General features: G+C 38.2%; 1 protein-coding gene across 6 annotated transcripts in view; it reads right to left on the bottom strand.

Annotated features, from left to right (window-relative positions):
* The window catches only part of EPC1 (enhancer of polycomb homolog 1), a 62,681-nt gene that overhangs the window by 2,846 nt on the left and 36,223 nt on the right, over positions 1 to 23,612 (bottom strand). For 3 of the 6 annotated variants that reach the window (XM_071559942.1, XM_071559943.1, XM_071559940.1), the window contains 12 exons: positions 21,407 to 21,566; positions 19,712 to 19,857; positions 19,420 to 19,626; positions 18,881 to 19,029; positions 17,397 to 17,553; positions 15,943 to 16,116; positions 15,747 to 15,836; positions 15,513 to 15,661; positions 13,988 to 14,340; positions 815 to 933; positions 647 to 733; positions 1 to 45 (listed from right to left, as the gene is read on the bottom strand). The exon at positions 1 to 45 is cut by the window's left edge and continues 97 nt beyond it. In XM_071559942.1, coding sequence (XP_071416043.1) covers positions 1 to 45; positions 647 to 733; positions 815 to 933; positions 13,988 to 14,340; positions 15,513 to 15,661; positions 15,747 to 15,836; positions 15,943 to 16,116; positions 17,397 to 17,553; positions 18,881 to 19,029; positions 19,420 to 19,626; positions 19,712 to 19,857; positions 21,407 to 21,506 — 1,776 coding nt within the window. In that variant the 5' untranslated portion in view covers positions 21,507 to 21,566. Of the gene's footprint in view, positions 46 to 646; positions 766 to 814; positions 934 to 8,341; positions 8,426 to 13,987; positions 14,341 to 15,512; positions 15,662 to 15,746; positions 15,837 to 15,942; positions 16,117 to 17,396; positions 17,554 to 18,880; positions 19,030 to 19,419; positions 19,627 to 19,711; positions 19,858 to 21,406; positions 21,567 to 23,612 lie in introns of those variants that run through there. The other 3 variants (XM_071559945.1, XM_071559941.1, XM_071559944.1) reach the window with 3 other exon arrangements.

The following is a 23,612-nucleotide window of genomic DNA, read 5'->3' as shown; positions in this document are numbered from 1 at the left end:
AGCAAATTGAGCACTAACAGAATCCAGTGTCTTGGAAACAAAACCCTAGAAAGAACAATGGTGGCAAATATATGTGATTGAGGCTTTCAAAAAGTCAGTACTCTCCCCATTTTAAAGCTACACAAAAACTAGAAAACCGAAAATCAATACATGTACACCAAAACTGTGGACCAGTCACTCTCGGAGCAAGTTGTCAGCACTTGGTACAACTACTTAAGATCTGAACTGTAGGGTTTTTCCCATGCACTTTTAGTTCCATTAGAACAACAAAGAAGATATTCCCAACAAAATACAAATTCAAAATACAAAGAAACTTATTTCCAAAGTTCTATGCAACAATGCTGTTTTTACAGATCAACCTGTTCTCATGAAATTTGAAACTCAATTCAGACTTGGAGGTTTAGATTCCAAACAAGTTCTGAACTTTTTCACGTGTCCGTCAGCACTGTCATCACTACATATTAGACACTTCCACAGCTGTATGCAGGGTATATTCAGGAGTTAGCTATTCTGCCCTTAAAATCCTCCACTGACAAGAGGGTAACAACAGGGCTGGAGATTTCTGTAATTCGTATTTCTAAGGCTTTGAAAATGACCCATCTTTTTTTTGTTAAGAGGGAGCAGAGGCAACGCCTGCCACACTCACCTGCAGTGTCCCTTCTAAACACTTTACAGAATGGCTATGATGTAGATTCAGGCGAAAGCCACTTTCCTGTTGGTTAGTTTCAAGGTTCTATGGCAACAGTTGACAATTAGAGATGAACCCTGGTGGGAAACAATGAGGGATAAATCATAGCACAGACAAATCCCTCACCTGTGATGTGTTGGCAGAGGAATTACTATTTGCTTGCTGTTGATGAATTTGTGCAAGCTGCTGTTTCTGCATTAGTGCCAGTTGCTGTTGATGTTGCTGGTATTGTTCGGCTGTAAATGCTGAACAAAATATAAAACGAGAAAATACTGTATCAAAATATGTAGGTGTTGTGTATATAAACACATCTATTTTAAAAAACCTAACACCCCCCAAAAAAAACTACCACAGTAAGTTCCTGAGAGCCTTAATGCACCTTTATGTCAAAAAGACCGATATCCTCCTAGAAATTTTGGTTCAAGCTAAAAGTTCTCTTTTAAAGCTTTAACTGAATTCAGCTCAAGATACCAAAAAGGGAGGGAGAGAAAGGAACCAAAACACAATCGAATCCACCAAAAACTAGTAACAAATTAAAAAGAAAGAAGAGGTGGAAATGGCATTGCTTTTCACTCTGTGAAACTACAATATCTGCATTATTCCTGAAGTAGGTTTATATGCCAAACTAGGCAACTGCAATGCAGCCCTCACTGACAGCACTCTGAAGGCATCAAGGGTTACAATTAAGAATTACGTTTCAGTTTAAAACATTAAGTTGAGCATGCTCAGAACTGTGCAGGCTATCGCATACTTTTGTTGTTTGTAACCACACAGGTACAGGCAACTCCCATCAATACAAAATTTCCCAGAACTACACCCTTCTCTCCAAAATATCTGAAAGGTGACTCCGTAGTCAGTGCATCAGAGGTCAAGCAATTTTATCCAGTTAACCCATAAGTATAAAACTGATAAAGCGTTACTTGTACAGAATGACAGTGGGATGCTCAATGGTGCCGCAGAGACATCAGTTCATTAACTAAAGATTTTTTTTCTAAATTTACATTTCCAAAACAAAATGAAGTCCCAATTTGCAAACAGAATCAAGGTTGGAATGTGAATGCCCTTGCAAAGGATATGCCTTTCAGATTTTTCCTTCAGTTTTATATTCAGACTGTATAAATGCTCCCAAGTAAGTGCTGTAAATAACATTCATGCTTCAAGAATACAGTGGAAGTCTCACCTTTGGGAAACTTCACTACTGTCTGGCAGCAAATCACCACCACACTTAAATCCTGTTCACAAATTTCAAGTTTTAAGAACTTTTTGTTAATTTACTCCTTCAGGCTTGCTTGCCTGAAAAAAAGTATTTGTACCAACACTCCAATAATGTCCTGTTTCTGGATACAAAAGGATTCTGAAGACCAACTATAACTTACATATAGATTTGAATAACAAATCAGCACAAATGGCTAACCAAAATAAGAACTAATATTTGGAAATATCAGAGCAAACACTGCTGAGCATGCATTTTCCCAGTGTATTTGTCCCTTTTTTGGTGTAAAATTCTGTTCAAAATACTTCTATTATGTATTAGAAAGAGCACTAAAATTATTACCAGGACTTTGCTTTCTGAACACTTGAAGCTACAGATTTTTATTCAGCTGTTACATTCAGGATACTTTTTTTTTGTAAGTAACATCCTTCAGCAAGTAAGGATGTAGCACTTACTGATATTGCCATAAGTGGCAAATTACTCCTCAATACTGTTATAGTTAAATCTCACTTCAATGTTTAAAACTATTCCTAGGGGAGCAGCTTAGTAGTAGTGACAACTGCCAATAAATGTCCTTACTAAGAAAGAACCCCAAACCAAAGAACTAGAATTCATAGATCAAATACTCAAGGGGTTGACTGTTTAATTATATAAAGAATTAAAATGCAAAAGTCCTTTAGATTTTTTTCCAAATTGTCACCAAACACAAATCAGAGCAAGACAGTTTTAGCACACAGAGACTGGCAAGTAGAAAGCTGAGCAGCAGCAGCAGGAGAAAGAGAGATCTGTCCTTTATACTGATGAGTTAGTGGAGACTGTTTTTTCAAACTCCAAAATTTATAACCAATATGGTTTAGCCACCACAGTGCCAGTGAGACTGAAGGTTCCATTTATTTATTGTATGATTCCTGAGGTGTCCTGTGCAAGGCCAGAAGTTGGACTCGATCCCAATGGTTCCCCTTTCAACTCAGTGTATTCTATAAACAAGGTATTTTATTTTGCAGTATAACACTGTATATATATTGCTTAGGAATAGATTGCATAAGTGATGGAAATAAAGACAACACGCAGAATGACAAAGAGGAAAATGGACAGAAAATGAGTATATCATCATCTCTGACTGAATTACAATTAAAATTTCCACCATTATAACCATCTCATTTCTGCCTATTTAAGTAAAATTTATTAATAGTCCATTTCAGTTTTCAAGTCCTAATTATATTTAAGATTCTAGCTATAAAACAGAGTTGAGGCAAGCACAGTCACCTGTGTTGGTTTAACCACTTCCAAAATACTGTTTTCTTTTGGAACAACAACAAATGAAGCTCAGAGACAAACTGTGTTTGTTAGGAAAGACTGTGCTAAAACCCGGCTGTAAGAGCTCCCCCTTCTTTCCGGAAATGCCATTTAGAACAACTGTATTTTTCCAACTGTACATCAGTGACTCTCTTTTCAGGCAGTCTGTGACCCTTGCAGCTGTACATTTCCCATCGCTACAAAAACAGTTACACAGCTGTCAAAGGAAACAAGTGACAGAAGAACCCCACCAGGACCATCACCCTCATCTATATTCAAACTGCTCCTCCTCCACTTAAAAGAACTGCCTGGAAAATACACTCAAGAACAATTTATTTCAGGGTTTTTTTTCAATTTAGGCTAAACATTCAGCAACATTATTGCTGCTTCCAGACATTTCAAAACACTATTTACAACGCTATCAGAGATTTACTGTGAAATTCTGAGTCGACTGCAGCCAGGGCAGAAACACAATAATGCCCATAAAGGACCACTGCAAGCTACAGCCTCCTGAAATAATCTGGCACTCCTTCTCCATTCCATAGCACAGACAGATATGCTCATGTACCAGAAGGGGTTATAGATTGTAACTATATAAGCCAACTCTTTCCCCTCTATGTTAAAGAAATGCTACATTGAAGGTTTTATTGAAAAAATACTACTACTGAGAACTACCCAAATCAAAATTGTTTCTGAAGATCTGTAAACTAGGACAGCACACTCTGTTCATCTTCTGTTAAAAACCACCACATACTTTGCTAACACTAGCACTGGGTTTCTTTCTCTCCTGCTCTAAGAGTACAGTCTACATTACACTTCAATTGAAAAAATAACCATATTGATTGTGAAATATAAGTTGCTTCCGAATGCTATCACACCGATGTACACAAAAAAAAGAAAAAAAAAGTACTTTACATGAAAGTACTTTCATTTATTTAACCTTTCTTACTCATTTCCTGTGGCACACAACTGTGCCTGCAACTGGGCGTTCAGAGGAAATCACACACATGCTCAGCACAGCCAAGTCACAGGTGAGCAAGTCTAAGTTCAGCTGTCTTATTTTAAAGAAGCAATTCAAGTGGGATGCATTGCAAACCATGAAAACATATCTGCTATTAATGGGTTAGTTACATGGCTTGCAGAGAATGCTTCTTTCTTGCCTGCAATGCAGTACAGATTCAACTGCACAGGTGCCAAACTTAGCATCTTGTTAACATCACTTTCACTACAAAAACAGTGCGTGTCCCTAAGAACTTTCTTCCACCAATTTTATTACCACTTCTCATTTTTGGTCTCAAATAAAGATTTTCATCTGTGCCCTTCTGCCACTGTCAAAAGAAAAATGGTACATGTAGAAGTAGCAAAACTGACTGTCATTCTCCTGGTCTTTATCTGCCTGGAAAAACAACAGGCAAGCAGCACGCCCAGCCCTCTTCTGAATACTGAGATCAGCAACTACATTTCTGGTAACTCAGAAGAGTATTGGTACACAACACTACACAAAGTTACATACTCCTGACATTACTGGAGACCTTCAAGGCTTTAAAAAACATTAGTGAAGCAACAGACAACTGAACAACAGTCTGAAGTTTAAAAAAAGGGAGAAAACGTAACATTCAACAGAAAGATGGTATATAAGATTTTATAAGAGAGCTTTGCTTCAGCAGTCCCAGCGTGCAGTGCTTACAGACTCTTCTGAAAGAGCATCTGGGACCTTTCTGGTCATAGTCCCATCAGACAGTAACAACTGCTTAATAGTTTAGAATTTGCTGCATCCAACAGTGACAAAACATCCAGTTTGACTTACTACACAATGAGGAGTGACGGTGGAAATCTCTACCAACAGACAATAAATAAGAACACTACCATTTCAGAGTATGCCAACTGTCTTCCACAGCTAACAGCTGTACCTCTCCACAAAACTTCTATGTATTTTCCAAGGCACTTTCAGTAATTTATGCAAGTTACCTGACTCTCAACCTAGCCCAAATTCCTTTCTAAGGCTAAACATGAGGAACCTTTAAGGCCCAACTTTGCCTGGAGTTAATCACGTCTCAAGATGGTTACCAGTAGAGTTTTACCAAGACTTGGCTCCCTGATCACTTCTTCTTTGTTTGCAGCATACTGTACCAAACTGTAACATTTCAGTTGAGACAACCCTCAGATTTTAAGTCAGCACATCATGTTGTGCTGTTACTCTCTTCATTTAGGAGCTTGGGACAACACCCCTCCCCCCCCCCCCCCCCCACTCTGCAACTGTACTACTGCTATACTTTGGCAACAAGGAAATTATTCTGGCTTACAGACTGCAAAAAGGAAGGGAAAGTAGAAGAAAAAGCTTCAGTTTTCAGCTATGAGTACAAGGAAAGAAACATTGTACGTTACTGACAGTGACTGACAGGATAAATGACTGCTTAGTATCTCCTTAGTGACAGCTACAAATCTTGTTTTACTACAAACTGAGTTACTGCACACTGCACTATGAAAGTGTTTTCCTTGGATCATTTACATAAGTATTTTCAATCTTTGGGATAATTACATACCATTTTTTGCTCAAATTAAGCCACTGGATATCATCTTTCAATTGGAAGATTCTTGTTGTTACAGTAAAATCAAAAGTGAGCAATTCAGATCTCTAGAAAAACACAGTGAGTGAGCTATCAGCCAGAAGCAGCAAGGAGCTCAGCTGCTGCTGGCTGATAGGGAGGAGGTTACTCCCCAAGAATTCACATAGTAGGAATTCACAGGACTCTGAATAAAGAAGTAGAAGTGACAGAACTGCAAGTAAAAACCAAGTCAAGATCAACAAATAATAAATGAAGTTAGCTAAACAAATTGCTCTAAAAATTACTTACAGATTTTTTTGGTGAATTTTTTGATGGTGACAATTGTGCTGCAGTTAACATCAGGTACAGCAGCTTTCAGCTGAGGGCTCATGCTGAAGTGCTGCTGTTATCAGATGCAGTGGCCTTCTCCTAAAAGCCCATGCTGAAGTGCTATTGCTATTTTTGTGGCACAATTACAAAGAATTGTCAAGATGCCAGTGTGTGTGTGTGTATCTATTCTGTGATGTCTGAAATGACTGATGAATGCATCTTTAAAGAACAAAAAACCACCTGTAGAATGTAGATGCCTTGTCTTACCACTGATTTATATATGCATTAGGCATGCATTATTGCAAAATAAAGTAGTTGCTTTTAATTTTCTTTGCTTTCAGCACAGCTTTTAGCTCAAGGCCTTAGTTTTGAGGAATTTGATGGATGTGCTGCATGAATTTGTCAGATCATTCAGTGTCTTTTCATGCAGATTTAAGATAGCTAAAAGAGTATATGAAAAAGCTAATGGTAACATCATCTGCTTTTGATATTTGGTTGAAAAGGCTAAGATTTAATGGTTCGTTATTCAATTTTCTGAAAGAAGGCCTAACAATTGTTTTAGTCACTGTACTTGTCTTAGTTCTATTGCTTTGCCTATTGTAGTGTGTTGTAGACATACTTCACAAGTCAATGCTATAAATCTGAATTGCTCAATAAAGAAAGGGGATTTGTTGTTACAGTAAAATCAAAAGCGAGCAATTCAGATCTCTAGAAAAACCCTGTGAGACTGAGCTATCAGCTAGAAGCAGCAAGGAGCTCAGCTGCTGCTGGCTGATAGGGAGGAGGTTTCTCCCCAAGAATTCACATAGTAGGAATTCACAGGACTCTGCAGGGGCACGAAAACAGCCAGGATGAAATAATATAAACATGGGACTTGTGAGAGATAGGCTTTAACCAATTGAAGTATCTGGCGTGGTGGTGTGTTAACTCTTTTAGCCAATAAGCTGTAGTCCTAACCCTATATAAACTGTGTGCTTTGTGTAATAAAATGTCTTCACTATAAACTTCATAAGCTTGTTGGTGAAGTTCAGTTCCTCCGCCATTTATAAATTGTTTACTTTAGATTCTCTTTACATACTGCCCAAGTTCTGTGGGATGCTGATACTCAAAACAGGTGTTTTGTGGTGCGCAGAATAACAGTGATACTGTCAATGGACTTCTCAAAGTTCCACAGTTTGCAGCAGTTTTATACTGCAATATAAAACTATTCTAATAGTGCTAACTGGTTTTATCACATTGGGCTTCTCTGAAAACTCAAGTTGTACCCAAACACGGCCAAACCCAGGGAACACAGGGGGCTGCTGAATTTGTATGAGCAGATTGATCTTTGTATGATAAACAGCCACAGCCTCCCCTCCCAACTACTGCAAGTTTTACTGTGCAGTGACTCACCAGTTGTTACTCTGCTGCCCTTAGGAAGGAAAATACAGACTTAAAAAAAAAAAAAAGTGACAATAACCAGTTTCCTAAAGAAACATGAGCATATGTAAACTCTTGGTCCCTCTACTAGCAGAAAATGCATGTGTAAACTCTTGGTCCCTCTACTAGCATTAGTTTGTTTCCTGAATGAAAGATGCTCACCAGATTTGCCACACAGACTGAGCAAACTTTGTAAACACAATGACCTATCCAGGTAAGCTTTTTTCCTTTACAGTAAAAAGTCTTAAAAATGTAATACTGAGAGACTTAAACAGCTTAATAAAACCTTTCAGCAAATGTTTCAATCTTGCTAAACATCTAAAGATTTAGATATTTCAATTACAGTAACTTAAAATGGTTAAAGTTGTTTCAACATCAAGTTAAGTATCTGTTCGCATGAGCAGAAATGTTACTTCAGTGGGAAAACTGAAGCATTAAGACTTCATTGGATCAAAGAACTTCTCTAAAAATCCATTTAGAGTACTAGATTCCTGATCCTTTCAGCAGATGACCATTACAAAGGCAGTGTTGATCAGGTAACAGATGAAAGATTCCCTAACTAAAGCGTTTAACTGAGAAATTGCATAGACTACAGAATTGATGAAGTGCGTGGAAAGATGATACATCATGTGAAAATGTTTTCTTAAGGGAAACACATGACAGCATCACATCCCTGGTGTATAAGGGAATGATTAGTGGTTACTAATGCCAAAGTGCATGCAAAACAAACATCAATCACAATGCTAAGTAATCCAGAACAATCACATTTGCAAACCTCTGTCTTATGAGAGATGTTATCTGGCTTACACTGCCTGGTTGAAGATTTTCTACTGTATAGCAAGTTCTCACCAGTGAATTCAGAAGATTGGAGAGACTTAGAGCCATCAGTGTGATTAAGTATTTGATGCACCAGGCCCAAAGATGTTTCACTTTCTGAAAAGAAGTTCAAGATTGGTTTTACTTAATCTTGGCATTATTTGACACTATGAGAACACGAATCATTATGCCCTCGATTATTATAGCCTTTTATTTCAGCCCAACAGAAGTGTGAAATTCCTAACATCAGAACTCCAGAAATTATAAACTAGATATAAGGTCTACATATATGCACTCCCTACTTGGTAGCAGAAGACAGACAGAAAATACTTTACATGAATTTTTACTAGCCATTGAATAAAAGCCAGGAAAGCTTGCTATGCATTTACATTTGTCAGCCCATTATTCCTCATGACTTTCCACCAAAATGTCACAGGACAGTTGGGGCACACACAGTTTACTCTGCAGTTACAAATGTGACCATTTTTGCATGAGAGGCGAAGTGTAACAGTTTCTGCAAGGTCAGAGATCCACCACTTCGAAGCAAAGCTTTACTGGAACTGAGTTGAAGCTGAATGAGAAAATACAACTACAAAATCCCAAAGCCTCCAGAACTGCTCAGGTTGTTTTAGTAAATGTAAACTTGTACCCCGTCCCCAGTCACATCTGCCAGATTAAAGAAGCTTCTCCTTTTAATACTTCCTCCTTCAACTAAGCTTAGGGTGGGCTCTAAACATCTGTTACTCTTGAGGCCATCTCTTCTTCAACCAGGATCTGAACAGCTCAGCCACACATGGGCCAAGACTCTTAAATTCCAAAAACTGGAAATTGGCTGAAAACAGCCATTAAAAATTTCAGTAATTCTCATGACCAAGTTTATCCTGTAATGTGAAAGAAGTATTTCAAAAAAGGATAACAGTAACACAGACAGCAATGTTGAGACTATTACAGATACAAGTGTTAAAAAAAAATCTAAACATAGCCAGTGGTGGCATGAAAGCCATGAAAAGGCAGGGCAAGTCCTACTCTGCTGCAATGAATTGCCATAGGATTGAGGAGCTTCCTTCTGGTCCTTTCTGGGAAAGGTTTGCCTAAAATTTGGCATCAGGTATCCTTAATGAGAACACAAAACCCAGTATAGAATCACAGAATGGTTTGGGTTGGAAAGGACCTTAAGGATCACTGAGTTCCAACCTCCCTGCCATGGGCAGGGACACCTTTCACTAGACCAGGTTGTTCTAACCTGGCCTTGAATATTTTCAGGGATGGGGCACTCACAACATCTCTGAGCAATCTGCTCCAGTGCTTCACCATCCAGACAAATAAAGCATTTCTTTCTAATATCTCTTCTAAACCTACTTTCAGTTTGAAACCATTCCCCCTTGTCCTGTCACTACATGCTCTTGTAAAAAGTCTCTCTCCATCTTTGTTGTAGGCTCCCTTCAGGTACTGGAAGGTCCCACCTCGGTGATCCCAAAGCCTTCTCCTCCAGGCTGAGCAAGTACAGCATTACATGTTTAGGAAATGGAAGTACAGCCCACTACCCTGATAGATCCCCAAGTGTTCAAAACTAATTTTAAAAAGCAGATTAAGAGATGCAAAAAGAGCATGCAAGTTTTGTGGGAATGTTATTTCTATGGAATTCCCACAGTAAAAGTTACTGAATAGCAAGGCACGACTTGCATCACATCATCTAAATGTCTAGTTTACAAGAAAATGCAATGTAAACTACACTGGATTATTTAACTATATTACAGATACCTGCAGCTTTTCATGTACAGTGAGATCTACAAGGACAAACATAAAAACTGTAACAATGTTCAGTAAGGCTTCTTCTCAAAGGGTGAGTTACAAATTCAGTGAGCCGACTCTACTTAACTCCCAGACTCTTTAGCCCTGCCAGCTCTCAGACTTTTTGAAAAAGCAGACCCAGCTTCTGGGTGACGAAGGCAAAAAAGAACAGAAGGCAAGACTCTTGCTGCTCCTTGGAGAGCCTGGGAACCAATGCTGCAGTCATTCACTAGTGATGGCTCTGCTTCCTAACCACAAGGCTGAAACAGAGCATACATGCTGTGCAGTTCTAGGTGTCTCCAACTGCTGTTTACTAACTAGATGGAAACATTCCAAACGCAACACACTTAACAGCAACTCTCCAGCAGAAAGAACAGTCTTGCCATAATGTGATGCAGCTCAAAGATGACGATTTGGCCAACAGAACCAGATCAACCTAACAAGGGACAGAACCACTGCAGATGAATACTCATGCCTACTATACACTCCAGAGTTAGAGACACAAACTATATCTCTGAAAATTATGATTCATAAACTTGAGAATGACAGCAATACAGGCTTTTTTTCTAAAGTAATTTTGTTGCATTTTGTTCAGAGTTAGTAGTTTCCCCCACCAAACAAGTTAATTTTCCACAAGAATCTTGTTTTAATGCTCTTGCTTGGGTTTTAGTGGTGTTCTGTATAACATGTGCGAAGTGTCTTTCAATCAGCTCTTTTTGCAAGAGGGTAAAGGATATTTTTTCATAATTCTTCAGTAAGATGAAAAGGAATTGCAAGTGATGCTACTTTTCTTGGCCACTTGATCCTGATGCCAAAGTCTAACCTTCAGCACACAGCAAGTGTTCAAGTAACTTGTAAGGGATTTCTTTTTTCAAGACATCCCTTTTCTCAGTTTACACACAAAACCTCAGTGCAACAACTTTATCTTCCCCGATCTTTAATGCTGAGCACTCAGAAAGCCAGAGCAGAATAACCTGGATTTCCTTCAGGGTCAAACGCACTTCCAAATGTTTATAAAATGTCCAGCTCTTTACAGAAACCTCTTACTGATCTTCAGCATGAGAAACAATGCTTCCCATCCTCTGATTAACAGGAGACCTGAGATACCATCTCAGCTTTGTGCTCCTGCTGTCCATGTCTTACAGACTGCAGAACCAAGGTTTTTCACAGCAATTGTTCCATGTCAGCAGCATGCCTGGGTCATTTAGGGCAGAAAAAGGTCAAGATTTCCCTAAACTTCTTTAATATGAAAAGAGACCAGATGTATCATGTGATGGTACACAATAAACATGGCAACATGACCACTTCTGCTGGTCACTACAGAATCCCAGGATGAGCTTCATCTCAAAAGGTAAGCAATATGGTTTGACCACGAGTCACAGTAGCAGTGAAAGCATAAAAAAAATCATTAATAAGTGTTTTCTGGTAGAAAGACCAAGTGTCACTTCAAAAAACTAAAAGGTATGAAGAAAAAACCCTAAAAAAACCCCAACTATGTCCACAAGAAACTCCCAGCTCTACAAACAACTAACAAAAAATAACAGGGACACCCTACAGGGTAGTTAAGCTGCACTAGGAACATCAAAAAAACTTCCGTATACCTGACAGACACCTGATGTTCTCTACAGTATTTGCTACGACATAACTCAGCAGCTGCAGCCACAACTGACCAGCACCTTTGGAGGAGTCAGACTCACAAAACAAACACATGATCTGTGTAGACAACAAAACTCAAAGGATCTCCTTTAAGAAATAGGGAAAAAAACCCAGACTGGCACCAAGATAAGTAGATTGTGTGCTTCTTTCAAACACCTGCACCTAAACAGACAATCAGCAGTACAACACAATGACACAAACTCTTACACACCTCCAATACCACAAGAATCCCAATTAAGCTTGTAGTATCATATGGACACAATCTACCCTGCTGAATTATTAACAAGTGACTATCCAAAGACTGCTGTAACTACTTTAAAGTGTATCTATGAATTCAGACAGTTGTATTTTTTAATTGACTATATAATTCCTGTATCAAACCCTAACAAAAATATGAAACTATACTCCATAACATTTAGATTTTGAAAAGCTTGGAATATTAACTTATTATTTTACATAGATACTAAACCATCTGCACAGAATTCCAAGCACAAATTAATATAATATAACCAGGCACTTAAATAAATATATTACTTTCCCACAGGCTTCAAGATGCATCCACACAATTAAAACCTTGTATGGAACTAATCACCGTAAATAACAATTGCATTTAATTGCTAATGTGGTAGATAAACATCCTAACATCTATTTCATAAAAAAAGAGACTCTAAAAGGGTGTGCGTGTGTTTATTTATACACACACACACAAAGACATAAGTTTTAAAAACTCAATCAGTCAATTTTTCAAGTCTACATGATTTTCTCATGCAAAGTATTGCCCATTAATACTTTACAGTGCCTTTATAATCTATTCAGTACACATTAGTTTTGTTTTCACACTCATAACCTGGCTACCATTCTACTGCAGTTCAGACTGATCATCATCCAGAGGATGCTCTCATTCAGTTCTGGACTTGGTTTACTTACTTGAACCACTGGAGGGGCAGAATTTAAGCACCTAAAGCCACACTTAGATCACAAACCAGAAGAACCATCAGATGTAGCCTTAGTACATTTCCAGCAAAAAGGATCATGAAGGTGGAAAAAAGGGGGCATGGGGGCAAGGATCTACTCTGGGACAGCACAGAGAGGAAGCATGAAATAAAGCAGCAGAACAAAGCCACTCACTAAATCTACAAACGCAAGTAGAAGGAATTTCCACAGAAAAAAACCCAAAGTGCGGTGTGGGCAGGAAAGGTACAAAATATATTGGCAAAGAAGAGGATTAAAGTCATCTGATACCAGGGTAACAGTCTCTGAGCAAACCACCGAAATGTCCCACATTTAGTTAGTTTATTAGGTATGTGCATCTCCCCCCAGTGCACTCCTACATTATCCAGATACTCTGATTGATTTCCAAATCCGTAATTCAAAATGGCGTGGAAAACATGATCCTAGAGACTCCTTACAAAACCATGGTGAACTTTTAAAGTTATTTCCTTTTAAAAAAGTACATCACTTTAACCTTCTATAAAAAGATGACATTTACAGTATTGACTCATCAAAATCCATGAGTGATTTAAGTTCCATTCTAGCTATTTAAATACCAGTCTTCCAGGATGAAGAACCCTACAGAAAGGGGGATGCTTTCCAATAGTACTACAATTAAAAAACACCCCCACAAGTTTTTTCAGAGTCAGGTCCTCAAACCTGTTGTTGGGTTCTGTAAGATGTAGTCTGCCACTTGCTGACAAGATGTGGAGGTGATTAACCCAAGAATTTTGCTAAGCATGAGCAGATGCATCAGTGAGAGCAGGTTAGGCACTCTTTGGATGGGAAATGACATTTAAGTTCAATTAAGAATTCACAGCATGCTGGGCTTTTAAAGGCCAACATTGTAACTAAACATTTCCCATCACCACCACACCTTGTATTAGAAAAAACTTGGCATGTAATATTTATATCAATATTTCAATTAACACATTTTTAATTTTAAAAATCCAAATCTTCAGTGACCTTAAACCCTACACAGTATTGTTTTTTAAACCTTCATATTCCTAAAGCTGTGATTACATACCACTGCAGCATTTGCATAAATCTCAGATGCTGTGGCTCCACTGCTAGCAGTAAATGCAAATAAACATTCCATGTAGCAAATAAATAGATAAACATGAAGGTGGGCTGTTACCATCAAAACAGACCACGATGTGAAGTATGGATGACCTAATGATTTCTGGATCTTCTGACCCAAATTTCCAACTTCTAGAAGCAAGTTTGTTAAAATAAACATACCAATATGTGCTGAACCACTGCTACTTTTACTTTGTGTAGAGGTACTGCATGTCTGGGTCCCGGGTTGTGCTGTGCCTGTTCGATTTAAACCTCTGTATAATTTCCTACAGGAGAGTTCATCATTGTCACTGTCATGTAGGGATGGTGTCCGAGGCCTAAAATGCCGCCATCTACATGATTTGATATTGACTAGTATCTGACTGAGGTCTTTTGAGAAAGATTTGTCCGAGGTATTTGTTTCTGAGGTATTGGCAAATTGACTGATTGGAGAGTGTTGTGATGAGGAAAACCCTTCCAAATCCAGGTGATGAAATGCATTATCGTAGTCCGAATGCGCTCTGTCCAGCAGCACCCTAAAACCAGGAAAACAATGCAGAATTACACAATGGCAAGAAAACATCAAGGAAGTCACCGGGATGACACATGTGACTGCAGACGACAAAGGGATAGAAGGAGCTACACAAAGCTCCAGAGCAAGCAGACACACCCCACACACCCCCTGGACACAATTACATGACTAATATTTTACAGTAAGTATTATGTTTAGGCATATTTTAGCTTTTACTGTTTGAAGAGCTGAGGTGCAGCATCATGTATAAATTTAAGACACTGCAACAACATACACTTTACAAAGCCCAAAACAACCAAAACCTAGACAAATAGCATTGCTTAAGTAAAAAGTGAATAAATGATCTCCTAAAGTAACTTTGTTTCAAAAGCCTTCCTCCCATATATACAATAACCATCACAATGTAGTAGGGATTTCATACATTTACTTCCAAATCCCCTTGCAATAACTCCAGTAAGAGCCTTCAGCTCTCATTAAAATTTTGCTGATTTGCCAAGCTGGCTTCCTGGTACATGAAGAGATGCTAAGCATAAATCTCAAAAGGCAAATCATGTTCTTACTTTCAGTAAAAATTTAATACCTATGTAATATTTTCTTGAAGACATCATACAGTATTTAAGAAACAGCATTTATACACTGAACCATTTACAAGTTGTTTTCAATAAATATTCTTAGAAGCAAAATGCCTGAAATAAGTAATTAAATTCTTCTGTATTTTTGACAAAGATTGAAATTGAAGTTATTATCACTTTTAAGTATCCCTCCAAAAATTACAAAATATGGCCTAAACTCAGAAAAGCATTTTCTGCAAAATGTATTTGCTATCTTGAAATGCTACTATTTGAAAATATCTATGCAAACAATTTAAATACAAATCACCAATCATAACTGAAAATATGTATACATTTTCAGCTCAGAACTTTTGAGTGCAAGCAATTAAAAAAAACCTAGAAGAAAATAGTACTAGAGCACAAAACAAAGACATTAACTAGCTAAGGAAACTCGAATCAAATGTAAGCATTTAAAAAGCCAACCTCCCTGTGATGTCTCAATTTCTGAGTTTTTTGGTTTGTGGTTTGTTTTTTATTTTTTTTAAACTTTGCTGCTCTCTGCCTGAGTAAATCTTTTTTTAATATACTTTATTTTTAAACCCAGCAGCAATTACACAGCACCTACCTTCCTCCACGGCCAACCCGCCTCCGTGCAAACCCAATACACCTCTGGGGGACCGTGAGGGTGGTTAAGCAGTATCTGTAACGCACATCTCCTAATCTTCCCTCCTTAGGGCTATTCCACGGCCAGTTGCCAGGTTGGTCTAAATGAGGCTTAAAATAATTTGAAAGAATTAGACACAGGATGTTTTCCAACAATCACACTCTGTCTTAGGATATGTAAGGAAATTCTACTTACAGCATAGTACTGACAGCCTGCTTTCCTACGGAAGGCAAAAGGACCATCGGGATCATTTTCTTCCTCAGCCTCCGAAGAACCAGACAAAACCTTTAAAGAAGGATGGGGGTGTGTATGAGAGAGGTGTTAGCAAATTCATGAGTTTTACTTCTGTTCTTTCCCAAAGAGCAGCAGTACAAAACTCTAGAGGACCTACCTGGGAGAGAGGTTCTTCATCTGAGCTAGGAAAATCGTACTGATTTAAATCTTTAGCATTGAAGACTGGCAGTGCAGCAGGACTTGTCTGTTGAGCAGCAGCAGCGGACGAAGGTAAGACTTTTGGCTTCTTCTCATACTTTCTTTTGGGTCTAATAACATCAGGTTTGTCTTGCTGCAAGAAAAATAAAAATGTAGTGGAAAATTACATTAAAACAGTAGTTTAGGAAAACGCCTGTGTAAGCAAGCAAAAGTGTGACCTCATCTTGATAGTAAAACAGGCAGCAATGTCAAGAGTATCTGTGTTTCATTTCCAGTAATGGAAACATTTAAGAGACAAGGTGGAGTCCAGCACTGTTTGCTCAATCTGTGCTGGATAACTCACTAGCAGTTGAGGTAACGGAACTACTTGGGAGAAGTAGATCAAAATACAATTATGATCTTCATGAGACACCTTTTCTACTTTCTAGCATTTTAAATTAACAGCCACTTATGCAGTGTTAGGGAATTACTATGTACCAAACAATGCTTTAAAGGCAAAAATATGTTAAGACTTCTCAAAGATGCCTGTAATCTCACAAAAGCCTCTAAAAATTTAACACATTTCCCAATACTATGCAAAGTCAAGTTTAAGTGCATTTCCCAAGTTTCCAAGAAACACGATTTCTTTCAAGCTGTGAAACACTGCACTGACCCAACATCAGTGACAGGCAAGTACACACCAGCAATCAAAATCACACAGGTCTACCATCAGTGAAGAATTCACTGGTTCAAGCCACCCTGTCAGTTTCAGAACAACCTCTGGGTATCCTGCAGTTATAAGAAGTCTTGGTTTAGAATTCAAGTTATACCTTAGCATTTCTCCTCTGTTACCTGACCTATACTTAACATGCTTAGTTGTTCACATTGTAGCTATGCTTTGTATGACACAAAATTAAAGCCTGCAGGAAAAAAGTGCTGGTCAGCTGTCTAAATCAAATAGAAGTTTTTTGATACTTCACTTAAATACAAAACTGGACAAAGATATACAGCATACTAGGAGTATCAGTGGAACTTATTTTAAAAGCTACACAAAAAATAACCCTGCAGATTAAAATAGCTACATAATTTATAACAATGTATGTATTTTACTTAATTAGCTCTTTGTACAATATCTCAATAATAAATAAGGTTTTCTTCAGGATATCATAACTTTATGGACAGAATTAGAGAAAAATGTTTCTATCCCCCTGAATGAGAAGTCCACCTGTCCTTTAGTCTGTGGTTTGTCTTAAGAAGTGCTGGGAATCAGTTTGTTACCCTCATAACTCCGAACAGAATAAAGCATTTAATTTCACTTGTAGCTTTGCTAACCTGTTATCAGTTTTGAAAAGCTTCCCCCCATCTCCCATCCTAAAATGCTGTATCTTGCATACTTTATAGCCAATTAGTAACTTGGTTACTGACATTACTCACTTTAACTTTATATTCTTTCAGTTCCATAGCTTCTTGGTGTTTAAAAGAACTGCTGTTAGTCACAGGAATGATGGGAATAGCATAGGTAGGTTTAAGTGGCTGCCGCTGTGCCATGACTTCAGACATGATCTCTCCACTGTAGTCACCCAAATTATACCTGAAATCAGAATACATTTGTTGGAATGTTTACAATGTACATCTGGTAAAAAAATAAGAAACACTGAGAAACACAGACTAATACTTGCAGCTTGGGGGTAAAAGGACATCCAGGACATCAGCAAGAAGTACAGAAAGTATTATTACTGCAAAAGGGACTAGTAACAGAAAATTCATTGCAATGGTTAATACTGACAAATACAAAATGGTAAACTACCCTGTAAAACACCTCCAAAAGATAATAGCAAAAAGGAAAGAAGCAGAAACTAGAAGGCAAGAACAGGATAATGTTACCCTTTTCACTCACTTGGGGACTGCTGCCATTTAAAAAACATACATATCTTAAAAGGTTTTAAACAGTGAGACAGAGCGCCTTAGTCATGGATCCTCCCTCTTTTGTGCTATGGAATATTTTCACAACAAGAATCATGAAATGTATTGCATTTCAAGTCCTGTGACCAATGATGAGAATGAAGGGCAGTGCTGCACTCTGAGGGAGGTATTACTGTCTTCCCTCTATTCATAGGAATAGCTTGTTTGATGAAAAAGCTAGTGAAAAAAGCTTCAATATTTCTCCCCTCTGTTTCTGTTTAAGACGCTCAGTGCTTGAAAAAACTGTCCTGGTAGATACATTCAACTTCTCTCCCTGAGAATCCAGATGAAAAAGTTAGTTCTGGAGCTTTAAGATAGTGATTCAGAATATTTGCTTTCAAACATGCACACTTAGGCTAGGGAAGTCTACTCAGAATCTAAGCATCAACCTGAAGAACAACTCCACATTGCAGCTGTGATTCTCCCTTGACTGGGAAAGTGACAGCAGTGCATTTGGCCCTGAGCACAGCTGACCAACAGGGTGTCAAAAGAAGCATTAGTTGGACATGACTCACACATTTTATACTTTATGAAATTATTTCTTTCCCTCAAGAGGGAGTTAGTTTTTTAGCAAAGAACAGTGATCATGTAGTCAAAGAAGAATGGTAATGATTGAAAACGGCCTTAAAAATAGCTGGGATTTCCTTAATCTACGTACTTAAAACATATTTTCACATGACTTTACCTGAAACTACGATCCCTCTTCTAGAGTAATATACAGAAGAGACATATAAGTTTGAAAACATGTACATATAATGCAGCTTAGTGTGACAAATCACCTTCCCATAATAAGCAACTACCTAGTGGTCTCCATAGCCATAGATGAAAATATGTTATCCTGTAAATATGAGTCTCAATACTTTTATTAAAAATTTCCCACTGTTTAAGTATTTGCACCAATCAGAATATGAAGTACCTTCCAAAACTTTCTGCAGTATATTTTCAATATACATTACCTCTTTTCCATAATTTCCAGTGTTAAATGCAGCAACTCTCTCTTGCTTTTTTCCCTCCTCTTTATCATCTCCAGGATAGTCACTGCACGACTTAGATCTCGACGCAGCTTAAGCATCTTCTCATAAGAAGCTTCATCATTTTTCCGATTCTGTAAATACATAGAGTATATGTGTTCCCCTCATCATTTAAATTAAATCATCTGAATTAAGTAAGTTCTAAATATTTAGGTTTATCAATAAAAAGACAAGTCACACGCTAAACCAAGGAGAAGCATGTGCATGTTACCAACGAGCTACAGCTGACCAACACAGTAAGTAGGTTTAACAGTAGATTTAGTGAAAAAAAATCAATATAAACTTTCATTTAATACCTGTCCTAAAGTAGTTTTATGGGTTTTACCCCTGCAAATTAGAAAAGAGAACACTCCAATTTTTACTGGTTTACACAATATAGCAGAGTTGTTTCTTTATATAAGCTACTTTTTGAAAATGGGAGAAGGAAAAGAAAGAAAAGCTGAGGGAGGCACTGATGTACTTACTTTTCGCGTCTGCATCTTTTCTGTTCGTCTTCTAAAAGCAACATAAGGGTCATTTGTGCTGGAACCATCTCGCTTCTCTTGCTTCACTGCTGGGATAAGAGAAGGACCTCGACAGTTTTTCCTCTTTTTAATCCAGTACTCATACACTTCTCTGATCAATTCATCATCTTCCTTCAGCAACAGCTTGGCCTCTTGCAGGCTGACTGGCTAAATGTAAAACCCAGCATGTCACTTTCATACAGTAACATAAAGAGTGTGTATTGCAAATTCTTTATTCAAAGCACCGTTGTACCTGCTGACCGCTGCCCTTTTCTAATCTGTCTATCATCTCCTCAAACTGCAAAGGAGAGATGTCCATTCTTTTCTTCAGCTTGTTCACAAAGATCTCATCTTCCGAATCCAAGTCATAATCCGGCTGCTCAGCATCCAAACTAAAAGCTAAATGTAACAGTGAAAGGTAAAGTTAGTTTTACTACAGAAATGTTTTGTTCTAACAGCAACCTTCAAATACACATCACACTCTTCTGCAGGCAACACCAAAATCACTTGTTTGAATGTTGCAGTAACATCACTTTCAAGTTACACATACCTTTCTCTTGAAAAAAACCCACTAAAAGTCAGGCAAGAAAGTTGACTTCCATTTGATTAAGGTTTTGTTATTCACTAAAACTTTCCAGTGGTCAAACCAGCTAGCACTGTCTGCCTCATTATTTTCCGTAAGGAATTTTTAGATTGGTGAACATTTTGAATGCTGCTGAGTATTCTGCAGTTTTATGTCTTATGTGCTGAACAGTTAAGACTTCAGCCCAAACACACATCAACAATACTTCCAGAAGAGCACATGCAGAATGTATTGCAACAATCTTACACATACTCTCATCAATGATTTCTGTGATGTAGATGGGTCAGACTAAATCGGCCCAGCAGGGTCTACCCTGTGTAACGTAACAAGGCATCTTCAAATACAAGTAAAGTTTTGCAGAATGCAAACAACTGTTCTGTTTTCCACAATACCCTATGAAAACGCAGCACTCTGTATCCAAAACAAGGTGTTCCCAGTTTTCAAGCCTCATTCAAGTTATTTTAATTGGTAAGAGAACAATTCCTTCCCAAGTGCACATTTGAAAACACATTATGAAACACATACCTTGCTTTGAATAAATAAATAGGTAGAATACAATGCAGCTGAAAAATCATAGTTTCAACTGTTAGACCAGCTAGATAAGGAAGCTTTTCCTTATCTAGCCTAGGTAAGGAAAAGAATAACCATAATATCAGCATGGAAGACTATTAGGAATAAGTAGTTTTTTACAGTAAGGGTGGTGAAATATGGGTTGCTCAGAAAAGTGGTGGGTGCCTCATTCTTGGCAACATTCAAGGTCTGGTTGGACAGGGCTCTTGAGAAACCTGATCCAATTGAAGACATCCATGCTCACTGCAGGGGTGTTGGACTAGATGATCTTTAAAAGGTCCCTTCCAACCCAAACTAGTCTACAATTCCAATACTTTAGGCCATCACTGACACTGACTGATACAGAAGTCTAGCGTTTAACCAAAGTTAATTAGGCATGAGATCTTTTTACACAGCACACACTTTTTAAATTCTACTCATTACACCATACAACAGAATTCTGCAACACACTGTACTTCTCATTACTTTTGCAAAGTTACCTGAAGTATTGTGGTGCTTACATGAAGGGTCATTTCCGTACAGAATAGCTGCAATCTTCCAACAAGCACAAAATTCTAACAAATCTGCAATTCATCAGTGATATTAAAACCCATCTACTTTTAGATGCAGAAACTTCCATCCAGGCACAGGCAAATACTAACACTGCTACTACCATTTCTGCCTGGCTTCCCAATCCACTCTTGGTTATGCTTCTGGGACAGGTACAATTTCTTAACTGTGTATTATATATATCTATTCTCTTCAAGTAGATTTGTCTCTGTCCTTGGTAAAAAAAGAATGAGTTTCTTTACTTACGCTGTATGTGAATCAGCTGCTTTGGCATTTTAAATTCTCCAGGATATATAGATTCATAGTATGCAATATTACTTTCTGCTTCTGGAACCGGTATAACCATGTTATCCCTCTTCTCTCCATAGACTTGTTGTGCTGAGATAGCCCGCTGGAGATGATGTTCCTATGAACAAAAAACTCAAGATGAAAATTCGAGAAAGTATTTCCACAACTCAAGACCCTTTGCAAACGCTCTCAGTGTCAATCCCTGAGCCCCGACCTGAGGAATGGACAGTCCCACCACTCCGACCCAAAATGCGCTCCCAAGCCAGGGGTTTCCCAGCAGGTGGCGCTCCCCCCTTACACACCCCCCTCCCTCCAACCTCAGTTTTCCAACCTCCCTCCCCCAGCCAAGTTCTGCGCTCCTGGCACACTGAGCCACATAAATCCGTGATTAAATATATCTGGACAGACACTTAAGACCGATTAGACTCACAGCTGATAACATGTAGCTGCAGACAGATATTGACTCTGGTATTATTCTGTATTTGCCGTGGCCATTTATTGCCAGTGATGACAGAAAAGCGGAACGGAGGCCTGCCATTATCGCCTATAACAGCAACTGTATTTACCCAGAGAATGATTCCTGAAGATGTTCTCATTTATTGCAACACTTCCCATTATCCTCCCTTTCCTCTTCCTAATCTATCAAATAAAGCAAAATGCAATCCATTCTTGCTGTAGTTGTGTCAAAACAGCAAGTAGTATCTGCAGCGTTCATGCAGAGTTGGTAACAAAACCCCACACAGCAAGATGTGTGCATGTTGGTAACTGACAGCACAACAAGGTATTCTTTTTCCCAGTATCAGTGCTGGTTTCTTAAAGTTCCTACACTGTTTCTTTACTGTGCTCAGTAGCCCAGTGCTGCAGTAGCCATGTCAATACAACTCTCAGTGAGAGGCTATAAACGAGATCACTGAGATACCTGGAAACAGGAACTGCAGCAAAAGAGTGGCAGGGATAGTCAGTTTTAATATTGAAGCAAAACGTACATGATCTTATTACATCTTTACCTGAATGCTATTTAATTTCTCTACTACAGTAAAGGCAATCAAGATCTTCTGTCTAAACTTCAAAAAAGATAAATAACCAAGACAATTATAAAATAGGTTTTATTGTAAACTGAGGAGTTGGTGCAGCCTGAAACTCAAACGTGTTGTTCCAAGTTGTAATTCTGCTGAAAGAAATCATAGGATTTTAGCTTATCTTCAAACAAATTGCAGAGATTCTTTCACATCTGTCCCTAGGAAAAAGACTTCTTCACAAAAAGAGACTAATAACAAGAGTAAGACATAGCACACAGTTGCAAGTAAAACTCACTGCAATGACTTTGATTCTCAGGCATTTGTTAAATCTATGCACATGTCACTTGGGAGGTGTGGCAGCTAAAATTCATTCTTGGGTATGGACACAGTAATTTGTTTTCTATCTCTTAGTGAAGCAGTACTCTTAGACACCTTCAATTTGTGTAAATTGTAAACTGTAATAACTCTTCAAGACTTTGTCTCCACACCTCCAACTGTTGCAGAATGGTAAATTAAGCTTTATCTTCATATAGCCCAGTAGGATTCTGTGTCAAATACAGGCTAATACCCAATGTCTTTTGAATAGCAGCAAAGGCTGTTTGTGTAACAGTGTCAAGAGTTCCTGGTGTATCCATCTCAACTTGTGTTTCTAATCACAAAAAACCCCAACACTTTATTTCAGGGGAGAAAAGGGGGCTAGACACTGAAAATTTCTATTTCTCTGATACAGAAATGGACACAGCTAGATAGTACATACCAGCAGCCTACACTTATTTACTAACAGGTTTTAGTAACAAGTATTCACAAAAATCCTAATAATATTCTTGAAACAGAAGCACACATCATAGTTTTTCCTGGCTCTCATCCCAATTACAAAAATACTCAGTATGTGAGCAGAGTGTTAGTAGATCCACATATTATGAAAGCAACTGGGTGAAATTTCCTTCACCGAACCAGTTAAGTTAATCTGTTGTTCATATTGATTTCAATTCACCACAAGAGACACTTCACTAAATAGAAGAGACTAAGCAGACAAGGCAACCCTCTCCTCACACACCCATGCACCAGGTTCTCATTTATTTGGACAATCAGCAACAGCACCTGTGCCCCAACTTCCGTATCTCAGCTGGTGGCTCAGCACATCT

Source organism: Pithys albifrons, chromosome 7, assembly GCF_047495875.1.
Source record: "Pithys albifrons albifrons isolate INPA30051 chromosome 7, PitAlb_v1, whole genome shotgun sequence".
In the NCBI taxonomy this organism is placed as follows: Eukaryota; Metazoa; Chordata; class Aves; order Passeriformes; family Thamnophilidae; genus Pithys; species Pithys albifrons.
This window is presented reverse-complemented; position numbering and strand designations above follow the sequence as displayed.